Below are 13,843 nucleotides of genomic sequence, written 5' to 3'. Positions count from 1 at the left end.
AAAGGCAGAAATAGATTTAGGAGGTGGCCACAACCTTACTATATATAATAAAATATTATTTTACACATAAGTCCTAAAGCATATGTAGACGTCCTGTAGTCAATTACAGGGTTATACAAAAACCCAGCAATATCAAAATTACACAAACACTGCAAAACGAAATCTAAAATAGTACAAATCACCACGGTACGTAAAGAATAAGGACATAAATTGGGATCTTAAGATCCCGAGGTTACGGCGGAAATACAAAGATTTGCCGCAGAACACCAGTCTCGCCACAGCTAGGACGCGCATGTGGAAGCGACCAAACCCTACATGATCGAAACACCGCTAGAACATTGAAAAGCACAAAGTCATATGAAATAGGGTAGTAAATAATTATGAGAATAGTGAAGTGCTAATCCTATTTTCCTTTTCCTTGTTTTGGTTGGTGAAGCAACTCGTAAATATTTTCTTCTACGTCTTCTCCTATGCTTTGATTTTTTTAAATAAACTTTTAAGCAGTTTATTTTTATTCAATGATATTCGGGTAAGAAAACTAATAAACTTCCAATCAAACAAATTGGTTGAATTTCTCTTTTTATTTAACCGAATCTAACAGCGAAGAAACACAACGACACAACCCAAAACACGACGTTCTCATATGTGCGAAGGCGAGTCTGATTATTGGCGCAAATTTTTAGACTTTTGGTATCTTAAGACCTCCCTGTAAATCCTTATTTCTTGGTCGTGTGAAGTGTAAATACTACTTTGTAGTGTTTGCATGATATTTATAATTATTAGTTTGGTATAATTCACATTTGTATCCCATAAATTCACGCAAGCTTTATGAATTTATTATATATTAGTATTTTATCTTGCATGGAAAGGCTGGAACCGCGTCCTAGTAACCTGTACAGTTACTATACGTTAAATATATTTCTGTTCTTTTTTCAAAACTTACTCTTTCCTTCTTAGCTTAGCCCTCAGGTCATGCCAGGATAATTGAGTGGTATATGGTATGATAGCTCCATAAATGGTGATTGACGGAATATGGTCTATTTTTGATATGGAATTAATTTATAATTAATAAATTAACTGATTTAAACTGATTGAGATCTCCATTCTCCATGTTTCGGACCACTGATTTATTCACAAATATATCGTCAGCAAAAGCTGCAATTTTTACGCCAACCATTTTTGGAAAATCGCTAGTATATAGTTCGTAAAAAATATTCGATCTAATATAAGTACTCTCTTGGGATACTCCTGCTTTTATTTATATTTTTCCTGACTGGATATTCTTCTTCTACCTAATATCTAAGTCAGGTAAGATGTGATTATATTTAAGTACTATGTGCGGTGTTTTTCTACATACAATTGTTGTAGCATTTCTCTCAATTTTTTTGATAAGCTCGTCATGCCGTCCTTGTTAAAAGTCTGTGATAACAATCAAGATAGCAAAACAAATGAGTTTTTTCAGTAATGTTTGGGTATTGCCACCCAACTAAAGATCTCCCTCCGGTGGGGACTTTCCCTCTTTTTTCAGTCATTTCTTCCAACATCCTTTTCTAATTCCTTTTTCCAATTCATCTAACTTAGAGTGAAGACGAAGATGGTTTTTATTTTCCTCTGGGCATGTATTTATTTTTCAATTAAGGTGTATTTATATAATAATGAATTCAACCATAATAAAACAAAATTTGTGGATAACAAATAGTGGTAGAAATGATATCCACTTTACATTTGCCATGATCACGAAATAAAATTTCTAAAACACATTATGGTAATGTACTTAACTATACACTAAAGTCTTAATTCTTTCTATGTTGTGCACATTTATTTTTCTAAAGTGATTAAAACTAGCTGTTATTCGCTTTATCTTACGTCGAGAGTATTTGTTTAAGACGACTTAATTCATCGAGTAGTCATGTTAGGTGGGGTTTTGCCGGCTTTCTTGTGGACGTAAAATGGCGAGCGTAAGCACTGTAACAAGGGTTTTGTTCCCATCCAGAAAAAAAAACTTCGATTTTCGATTCCCTTATCGTCCTTCGGGGCTGTACGGGGGGGTTGGGAGTGTAAGTGCCTCCATCCCAAAACGAATTCCGATAAACGATAGACGCCGGCCAAGATTCCGTTAAGGGGTTAAAACTATTGCCGAGGCAAATATGGCCGAAGGGTTGTTTTGTGCTTTGAAATGACATTAAATTTTTTTATGATTTAGGGTAATAATTTAAATTTCTTAAAAGGCAGAAAGGCAGACTTTGTAAAAAATCTTACGTTTGATTGTTTGCACACATTTTTTTGAATATATAAATTATTAAATTATATCTGTCATCATATTGTGGAATTTACCACAATTGATTATTTAGTCATATTGCTTTATTTATTTTCCTCAGTTTCTATCAACGTTGTTAATAGCTTGATTTTGAAATGAAAAATGGAAATAATGGTATATGATGGCGATCGCGCTGTTACCTTTGCCTATTACAAAATAAAAATAAAAGTTCGGAAAAAGTTATTGTGCTGTAGTAATATATATTATTATTATGTATATAATACTTAATNGTATATACATAAAATACTAACCTAATGTTTTGCTTAAAATGTTCCTTCAATTATAATATTAAAATAATCTCTGTTCTAACATTCATAATTCATTGGACGAGAACAAAATATAATTCTTTGTTGTTGTTTTTTTCGCGGAAGGATAGAAAAACAATTTGCATATTGCCATCTACGAGACATGTATCTTGTATGTAAAATATTTTGTCCCAGTTTGGAATCTTTTCAGCTATACCAGCTTCAACAACTTACCCTTTGTGATTTATACCACACAATAAAAATAATAAATAGTTTTGCTATCGCCGAAATTTTTACACCCTTCAACTTTAAAATGGCAATCCGTCAGCAACAAATATTTTCTTATTCACATTAACTAAGACAAAACAAGAATATTATTATTATAACCAAGTTTTATATGTTTTGATTTTATATGTTTAAGTTAGGAAAATAGTCACAATATTGTTTTTCTATTGAGGTTTCAGACATAGAGACTTATAAATAATAACTTAATAAAAAATTGTCATTTTGTTTGAGCACGTTAGACTTAATTGTTCCTTTTACCAAACGTTTTACAAATAAGATTTGTTGAAAATGCTGGAAATTTTATAGTACTGATAGTAAATATTCACTGAAATGGTTAATGGTGGGGTGAGTGGTGCAATTAACTTTTTGGAAAATATAGCTCTACTGACAGATGTGTTGGGTAGCTATCCGGATTTCGAATATTAAATACTTCACATTAGTAGGGAAACAATCCAGACACTCAATGCCGTGGTCGAGCACACTTCTCTTATCGAGTGGCGTACCTAACACTCACCAACATTTTTCTGCATGCTGGACGAGAGCTTTGGTCCTAAAGTGAGTTTCCATGGGTCAACCTCCCATGAGCACATCGTGCGAGGATGACCCACATAAATTAGTTTTATGTATTTATTTAATTGTAATACTTTTTTTCCATTTTACTACAAAATTTACACGAATTTATCGATTTTACTTATTCAGGTAATAATAATACTAAGATAATTTTTATTAATATGCAACATAACGGAAAAATATTAATATATTCATAACCATATTCTATTAATGGGTTTAATAGACCGACGCCATAATAAACTTAGGTTCATCGTGTACGTTTTATCTAACATTAACTACGACTACTTATTCTTAATTAGCAAAGAATCAAGTGACAGTGGATTTTTATCCGGGTATTTAACCTTTAAGCACACCATTTACAGAAAAGCCTGGGTGTTCCGCAGGAATCCTCCAGAAATAAATCCGATTATGATCATTATTAACCAGTTCTCTTGCTGGAGATGACGTCGAAATTTAGAGATCGGATTAATTCGTTTTTTTTCACAAACCAATCGTTTGTTACGAAAGCGAAATGATGTCTTACAGTTAGAACTGACCAAATACTTCACTTCTTGCTATTACTTATTTACCTTTTTTACTATTATTTACAAATGTCTGAAAAAAATGGTTTTGGGGCATTGTAAATGTTAACTCAAAAAAATTTAATACAAAGTCTAAATGTTGCAACGCATGTTTTCTACAATATGTACGCTTCTGACAAAAATTTGACACGATTCTTCCTGTTATATAATCTGATTTGGTCTATAGTCCTAAATTCGAGATTGGAATGTGAAACTATATAGTATAAGGCAGAAAAAAGACAAATATTGGACTTGGACGGATTGCGCACTATTTGTCCGGAGATGGTTCTCCGATCTGGGCAATTTATCCTCGCTTTGTATACAAATGTAAATTTTATTTACCGTTTAGTACTATCCGTTCATTTAGGTCAAACTATTCTCGTAGTCTTGGCACCTTTTTGCCATAGTGTAAACGATCCAGTTCATCACCTCGCAGACTACAAAAAATCGAGGACTGAAAACAACAGAAAAAATAAAGAGTAAATCGGTACATATTTTTCTCTCTTCAAAGAAAAGTGATTATTATTAATATTTAATTTCATTAATTATATTTTTATCTAAGGTTTGGTTGAAACGAAAATTTTTGTGCCATGAGCGAAATTCAAAACCTTCGTCTTAATATGCCGCTGCTAAAGTGAACATATATGGCTCAATATAATAATTTTCAATGTTAATTCTGCTCGTGACTCTAGCTTTTTTGTTCCAACCAAGATGCTTTATCGTCCTACACAAAATGTATAATTAATTAAAATAATGAATACCATTAAATTCACTTTTCGTGGTCCGCTGACCAATTAATATTTTTCAATTAATTAAGGTTTTTAGTTGAGATAATAAAGTCAATGGCACGAGCGGTATTCGAACCCACGATCTTCGGCTTGATACGCCGCTGCTCTACCACTTGAGCCCTACCATTTTTCAAATATCATGTAATCGGATTGGATTCTCGACGACAAATTAAATGGCCACGGAGAGCTTTAGTGGTGGAAAATGGAAAAAAGGAGGGAAAATTCAAAACGGTGCGGTTGAGATGGAAAGTTTGTGTCCGAGTGGATCGAGGTCACGATAGCTCAAGTGGTAAAGCTGCGGCGTATCAAGCCGAAGATCGTGTGTTCGAATCCCGCTTGTGCCATTGACTTTTTTATCTCAACTAAAAACCTTAATTAATTGTAATAATGAATACTGTTAATTATGACGTCTAAGTACATTTTGAATAAGTACGGTTTGACAGACCGACTGACAGCGAAAAACAAAACTATCAGAAAAGTCGAATACGTTATTCTTGAGAAGTTCCTCTTAATTAGCCCCCGGGGTCTCATTTGAATAAAACCACAATTAACTTAATTTAACTTGGCCGAGAGGTCATGGGCTTAACTTCCACCCCATGGCCACGCATTTTACAAATCTCTTGAACCGGTAAAATAAACTTACTTAAGTAACTCTCGATTATTTCATTTCCGCATTCATAAATGAATTTTCTTATTAACTTTTCATCCAGAGAGAGAAATTTGGTTTATTCACTGCCGGTTAAAAACAGGGGCAAAACTTGCAAACTCGGTCGTCAGATAATTCAGAAGAGTAACGGAAACTTAATACAAATCCTAGCGAAAAAATGTATAATGAATACATTTGATTGTTCAGTCAGCGCATAGATTTGGAAGTTATAATAGTAGTTAAACGCACAATGTCGATTTTAAAAAATGCGAATGTTTTAGCTCAAATTAAATCCAGTATATGTTTATTAAAGGAAATATTACAATTATGCATTACACCTCTGGAAGAGTACAATGTTTGAATAGTCCTTTCCATTTCACGCCAATTCATGCCAAGAGAATTATTACCACTGGTGTGACGTTCTGAATATTGAATAACAATATTGAACTTGTATTATACTGAAATTTATTAATCAATGGTGATAATTGGAATACGAGTCTCAACGGAACGGTCCTTTTCATCAATTAATATTGTTAATGGGGATAAACCCCTTCCCGAGAAGGTGTTGGGCGAAAATTAAATACCCATCAGGTTTGTAATCACTTTGAGAGAATACCGTCGCTCAGAATATGTGGAAAAAAATAACGTTCTTGTTCTTGTTGCTTTACGAATGATCAAGTCATTAAACAAATATAGAATACAACAGGTTAAGTATCAATATAATTAGAAAATTTAACCTAAAAAGCGATTATTGTTTACGAATCCTAAATGAATTATAAATACATGAGCGAACGTAATTTTATACATTACAAAGTAATAAATTTTACCAAAACAAGAGAATTAGTGATGTTTCTTCCCTGTCCTCCAATACCGATTCAAATCTATTTTAAAAATAACTTCACTGGTTTTCGTGGTCCGCTTGACCAATTAATATTTTTCAATTAGTTAAGGTTTTTATCTCAACTAAAAACCTTAAATAATTTAAAAATAACGTACCCCATGTCAAAACCAAGGAATTTCATGGAAAAGATATCTCAACAGAGAAGTTTTAGACAACTATGCGGATTTCGAATATTAAATACTCATCATCATAGGCTTGTGAGCCAATTGAGAGAAGTGTTTGCATCTTCCGCCAGATGATGAGTAATTTGTTTGATTGTTTCTGCTTGGATATCCGTCATCGGTATTACCTATGGCCATCGGGTGAAGCGGTCTACCATTGGGAGGCAGTATTGGTGAAGATCTACTTCAGAAATGATTCTGTAGAAGTATGATCTTCAACAATACTGCCTCACAATACAAACTAGCGACGCCTCGCCAATCCGTACTCGCTACCTGAGCTACATAGCGCAATTTACGACGGACATAAGGTACATCAAGGGAGAGGACAACCCATTAACCGATGCTCTCTCCCGCCTAGATGAGCTTGATACTTCCACCGGATTGGATGATCTCGCGATGGCACAGCAAGCGGAAGAAGAAAACGGAAGCCTTCCCTCTGGAGGATCATTCAAGTTGGAGAGGGTCAGGATCCCGGGCTTACTCACAACAGTGTTATGCGAAACAACTTCGCCAAGCCCACGACCCTACCTTCCGCCGGCTTTCAGGAGGGTGGCTTTCGAACGGGTCCACAACCCAACCCACCCAGGAATTAGAAGGAGCCGTCGAATGGTCACGCAACGCTACTTCTGGCCTGGAATGAATTCAGACATCGGACGATGGGCAAAAACCTGTGCCTCTTGCCAGAGAGCGAAGGTCACGAGGCAAACCATCTCACCTCTCGGATCGTTTCCAAAGTCCTCCCGGTTCGAGCACGTCCACATCGACCTAGTCGGACCTCTTCCGCCTTCTGACGGGAAGGTAATACTGCCTCACAATTGTAGACCGCTTCACCCGATGGCCAGAGGTAATACCGATCACGGACATCCAAGCAGAAACAATCGCCAGAGCCGTCGTCGACCACTGGATTTCAAGATTCGGAACACCCCTCCGCCTGACATTCATTTACCAGTTTGAGTACTTTTTTCTAGCACTAATTGTACGTAGCATATTGGTATATAATTTGGTCTTTTCCAGTTACAATACGGCAAGCGTAATACTGGACAAGCCCCAATGCAATTTCTTAATAGATTCGATAGGTTTCTATCTAGATACGATCATGGATGACCTGTATCGTAGAACGAATTATGATTTAGAAGAAAGGTTAAAACCAGAGTGGAATGTATAAAACAATACACTAGAGTGTATAATTCCCTTATACATGTAATTGTTGACGATTCATCAACAACTGTTTTTGAACTTTAAAAGTTAAAAAAAAACATGGGTGTCTTTTCTATTAGTTTCTTATTTGTTCCATCTAAATTATTCGACAAGTTAATTCACAACATAATTATTTCCGTTGCTACTTCGAACTACATCTTACCTGACCATCAATTTGCTTTCGAGAAAGTACCGCATGAGGAACTATTATACAAATTAGATCTATTTTTTACCCCAGGCCTATTATCTGATTATACAATCATACCACAAGGATTGATTTTTTGTAGAAAACCAGGGATCGAAGATTTCTGAAAAAAGTGCTGCAAGTGTGCCATCGCTCCGCTGTTGAACACGATTTTACTTCTTAAAAATGAGAATGCACTTACGATCACACTAACACAAATTACTCGGTAGATGACTGAAAAGGATACGGATAATGATTGGATATTGAAGAATATGGGTAATGAAATATGGATGAATGTTTAATATCATATTATTAATACAGCTGCCAATGTGCACATCTTTCTCTACAAAGCTAGAAAGGTGACACACACAAATTGAAATCCAATTTGATGGTTGTGTACATATAAAGTTTTAAATGAAAGTAAATGGAGTAAAAGAAAACTTGAAACCTTTATTGGACATGAAAACTAGTAAACCAAGTAAAAGGCAAAGAAATATCATTATTGAAATATGCTGAGAGAACTTAAAAATTGTCTTTTGTGCAACGTACTTGAAATTGAAATTATACATTGGTATTTTCATACTATAGAAATACTATTTCAAATATACTTTACAATTATGTTAGCACTTTTTAATATTGCTCTTTACTTGATGAATAAAGTAGAAAATCTAATCAAGTGAAGAGGCAATCAAAATATCCAACAGGACTAAAATGTAGATTTGCACTTTAACTGAATATTTTATTGTTACTACCTTTTGAAAAAATCTCGAATAATTTAATCTTGACTTAAATATCACGCCTAAATTCATATTGAATATAATTTAAATTACTCCAAAGCAAAACCTTTGATAGAAGTTTATAAATGAAAAAGTCTAGTTGCTAATTTGACTTGGTATACGTTTTTCGACCCTCTAACATTTTTCTAACTGATGCGTGAGAAATTCGGACTTTTGGGTTTGAAAATAGAATGCGAAAACACGATTTATATTCAAATAATGAATCTTGAACATCGTCACCTCGTTGAAGGATACACGGGCTATAGATCACGTGAACAGGGCCAACATTGCCATGATGGTGGGAATATATATTTCTAAGCTTGTCACCTGTCCTTTCCACACGACACTGCCTGTCTGGTTGGAATCCATTGAAAACAGTGACCCACGAGGTCCTGTCGCGAAGAAAATTGAAATTCTTAACTTTATTGATTTTATCTCTCTGCTCGGATTTATTATTTAAATCGCACTAGAATAAATCACTCTAGATAGAGAACCAATGTTCAAAATTTGTTTAAACCACCTAATTTTTCTTCTTTATGTAACCTATTTTCTTTATTTAAAGCTATAACATAACTGGCAAGGTGCATTTGCACTGTTTGGTCTTTCACTGCGCAACTATAACATTTTTCAGTAGTCAATTACTATTAATTTGTTTATAAATGTACACCACTAAGGAAGGCACAATGCCTAAAGTTATGCGGACGTCTGATTTTGAGCACATTCCTGACCCCAAAACATCCGCATCTAAAACAATTTAGTTGCCATTGGGATTAGTTTATTGAATAAGTATTGATGCTCAAAACACAAATCCAACAGTTCAAATTTGACTTTCGAAATTTGGCCTTGTGGTTTGTTGTGTGTTTAATATAATCAAATAAATAAATAAATAATTTATAAAATGTGGAATAGCCGGAAATAGTATTAATTTCGGAAGTATTTTTATTAACAGTTTTTTTTTCTTTTTTTCCGGGGGTCATTCCAACCCGGGACCCACAATAATGAGTGGTCGTGTCAACGTCAACCACCGTCGCCACAGACGCTCATATATATAATTATTTGTTCTACAATTACTTTTCTATTTCCTATTTTTGGTATATTTCTTTTTATTATAGCCACTAGTTGTTTTCTAACTATTGTACAACGAAGAAAATAATACTTTCTTCTGAACGATTACTGTCATATATGATATTATACTTATTAAACTCACTTATTTTCGTGTTCCGTTTGACCAATTAATATCTTTCAATTGATTAAGGTTTTTACTTGAGATAAAAAAGTTAGTGTCACGAGCGGGATTCGAACCCACGACCTTCGGCTTGATACGCCGCTGCTCTACCACTTGAGCTATCGTGTCTTCGAACCCCTCGGGCACTGACTTCCCATCTCAGCCCCACCTTTTGAATTTTCCCTCCTTTTTGCCATTTTTCAAATGTCGTCTAATCTATTAGACTTATTGTTAGAAATGTCTTTATGTTTAGTAAATTTGATTACATCAATTTATCTTTTTGTTTCAGGAATGAAACCGAAAATGAAGAATCACTTCAGAGCCCATCAGTTGTCGGTGTGGCTCAGGCTGATTCCAGAATTACACAGGGCGGGCATGGAAGACGTCGTCGCTAGGCACAACTTGTTCCGAAATCACAACGACGACGACTTGTACGACGGGATCGTGAGGGCCGATCCTCTGTCCAGGAACGGCCTGAAAGCTCAAGAAATGCAAAGGAGATCTGGGATGAACGGAACAGTCGCCGAGGTACTGCTGCCGGTCACGACCATGGAAACGATGGTGACCACATGCGTCAGTGTACAGATCAACCAGGGCTACGTCAACCAACACGTCTCCAACACGACGGACACCCTTGCCAGCTTAGAGGCGGCCGGCTACGCTGCGTATTCCACCGCGCTGAGCGTCACTATCGCCATCGGATGCAGCCTCCTCATACTTAACATTCTCATATTCGCCGGGGTCTACTACCAGAGGGACAAGACGAGAATGGATGTGAAAAACATGCAACAGAGGGTTTCAAGTTTCGAGTCAGGGAAAAGTTTTCCCCCTTCGGCCTCGGTGATCGTAGACGTGGACGATTCCGTGATCCTGACCGGCGGGACTCTGCCAAGATCGCACGCCACCGTGGCGCAGCACCATTCTTTGGCGACTCTGCCCAGGCAGGTGAAGACGGCGGAAATGCCGCCAAACGGCTCGGCCGGTCTCCACCTACCGCGTCCCCCGCCACCACCCAGGAACAAATCACCCCCGGAATCGCAGCCACTTCTGAACCAGGACCCCGGTAAACAAGGGAAACCGCCCCTCAGGGTGCCTCAAGCTGCCATTTCGGAAATGAGGGTCTGATAAAGCTCATCTTTCCTTCTAAACGTGCTAAATGTTTCGATTTTGTTTTCCTTACGAGTACCCGTTTTCAAATATTAATGAAGTTTCATGAAACAATGAAAACCATGACGTAAAACAGAAAGTTTTAAAATAAATTTTACTATTGTCTCACCGATGTACGAAAACTCATACTAAAAAGATACGACAATAAAATGTTTTAGTATTTTTGTTCAACAAAGTAGGACTTGATATTCAAATATTGGGTTAAAACGAGTGTAATTTTTCACGAGTTCTTAAAGTTATCTACGAAATAATCGTATTTTATCTACAGAATATGTATTATTGATTAAACAATTGTTCGTATTTATATCTGGAGTTAGTAGATTCCATACTATTAAGGTTTTAAAACACAATATCAAAATTTAAACATATGCTGATTTATTGTTTTGGAAAACAGGTTTATAATATCCAAATCAAAGTTATACCGTTTTAGGATGATATAGCAATGTACGGATAAGTAAGTAGACAATCAAATATTTGAATATTTTAAATACATACGTTTTTTTTTTTTTTAAATTACGGACATGAAATTTAGACTTTTTCATTTTGCCAAACTTTGTTGAACTTTGGTAAAAGCCAAATGGAAATACGTAATTATTGAAGAGCCAATCGATCAGACATTGCAGTCTAATTTATCCTAATTTTATTCCCGAACTTCTAAGTTAAAACTTTTATTCGGTTAAGATTATGTTACGACGATGATGTTTCATTAATTGAAAAACTTTGATTACATTATTATTTCGACAATCCCTATAAAAAGAAGGTTGCAAATAAAATATTAACTCTCCGATAAAAGGAGTCATATTTCAATACGTTTGCTATTATTTTCGTAAAATAGTATTAAAACAATAGCGATAATCATAACTTTAATTAAATTCCCTAACTGGAATTTTTTGGAAGAGTGATATAAAATTTCCGAGATTCCATTACTCTAGGAAAGAGATTCTATTGAAGTCATGAAACTCGTTTAATACTACACTGAAAGCATGTACTCGATGGACAAGCATTCGTCCTAATAACCTCAAAACAATTTTATTTATTAAAAACATAGAAAGTCTAGCTTCTAAACGTTGAATTTGTTACCAATAGAGTTACTGTATAAAAAGTCGGTTTATATTATTGTAAATAATGTGAATAAAGGACATCAGTTTGGCCGGGATGATTTGAGACGCCGACAGCGTTTGAAACTTTGCATGATCCAGAAAATGAATGGTCACACTCAACGATATGTACATTGTCTCTTATTTGAAAACGTATTTTTTCGTGTAGAGCCCAAAATTTAATAAATATAATTGTACATAAACTAAAAAAACAGCATGAAATATGCACAAAGTGATACGTAAATTACAAAATGGAAAATAATAACAGAATGTATCGTAGTGACATTTCACGTCTAGCCAATATGTTAAATTATTTGTGTTAATGATTTTTACCAAAATGTTAACAACTGTTCGATAAATATATTTTATTCATCTGGGGATATAATTTTCAACGTAAAAAAAAGCGTACTACATAATTATATAATATTACAAACATTATAAAATTTCATAGGTCGTATAAAACGAAAATCTATGTAAATATCGATATTTTAATTTGGATTTCATTTTAAACATATTATTGTTGTTACCTAAAAATTAAAGGAATATTTATAATAATATGTTTAAATTCATATTAAATGTATGAAATTATGTATTGAGATTGTTCTTGGAATGAACTGTTGTTTAAAAAAATAAAAGCCATCTATTTGTACTGTGTTTTACTTCCTTTACGAACCTTTATCATTTATTAATTACTATAGTTTCTGTATTGCCTTGTCCTATTTTTTCAACAACCTAGAGTAATTAATTAATGCAATTTGTCACTGAATGTGATGTTGGAATCAAAGAAATGCCACCTGAATGCATTGTAGTGTTAAGATAAATAAATCGTGTTGTCTCATTAAAATAAACTATACATGTACATATATATATATATATATATCGCTTCTGTCGTTTGGAGCCATCTGACCTTTGGAGGAGTCAATTTACATAAATTCACCGACATATTGGGATGATCGGTTTCTTGCAATCCTACTAAAACCTTAACACCAAATTTAAATGCCAATTGTTCGTTTCAATAAATAAATATTATGACCATCATAAAAGGTTCAAAAAAGTCATTTTTTTATCCATGGATCCGTCAAGAATAAAAATAATATAATAAAATAACGCAGAACATTTAATTCGCCTTTTTTGGGCAATGCAACATTGTTACAATGAACATAGGCGTGGTACTATGATAATTACTGAAATCCCCCAATGACGCAGAGTAAGTATAAACATTTATTAAAAGTTTTAATATTAACAAAACAAAACGGTTGTTGAAATGAACCAGGACAGAAGTTCAACAATAATGTCTTCCAGGTTCTTGTAAGTGATCGGATGAATCTAGTTCAACTTAGTCTCTTTTGAGTAATGTCTTGTATTTATAAAAAGGTGAATATTGTTTTACCACTTTTACCCAGGTGTTTAATTTGCAAATTTTAGCCCATAGCGTGCAATTTACCTTAACTTTGTTTGTGTTCAAATGAAGCTAATAGCCTAAACAAAAAAATGGAGAAAAAGCACCTTATGAATCTTTTCGCTCTTAAGAGCTGATGTGATAAACGACTGCACTGGAATTTAAGTTTAAAGAGAAATGCTTTTCATCGTGGTGTTTTATCCCCTCAGATATACCCCATGCAAATCGATGTACTAAAGTAACGATCTTTTTTCGTCTTAAACAACATTTAATACACATATAGTTTGTCATTTGCTTCAAAATTTTGTAAAATTTCAGTTCATAC

At 34.5% G+C, this 13,843-nt stretch overlaps 1 protein-coding gene across 2 annotated transcripts in view; it reads left to right on the top strand.

Moving 5' to 3' along the window:
- The window catches only part of LOC106664635 (neuroligin-4, X-linked-like), a 532,107-nt gene extending 520,340 nt beyond the window's left edge, over nt 1–11,767 (top strand). For both annotated transcript variants that reach the window (XM_024228640.1, XM_024228641.1), the window contains exon 8: nt 10,145–11,767. In XM_024228640.1, coding sequence (XP_024084408.1) covers nt 10,145–10,980 — 836 coding nt within the window. In that variant the 3' untranslated portion in view covers nt 10,981–11,767. The remainder of the gene's footprint in view (nt 1–10,144) is intronic.
- The last annotated feature ends 2,076 nt before the right edge of the window (nt 11,768–13,843 follow it).

Source organism: Cimex lectularius, unplaced genomic scaffold, assembly GCF_000648675.2.
Source record: "Cimex lectularius strain Harlan isolate CLEC.00 unplaced genomic scaffold, Clec_2.1 scaffold267, whole genome shotgun sequence".
NCBI lineage: Eukaryota > Metazoa > Arthropoda > Insecta > Hemiptera > Cimicidae > Cimex > Cimex lectularius.
This window is presented reverse-complemented; position numbering and strand designations above follow the sequence as displayed.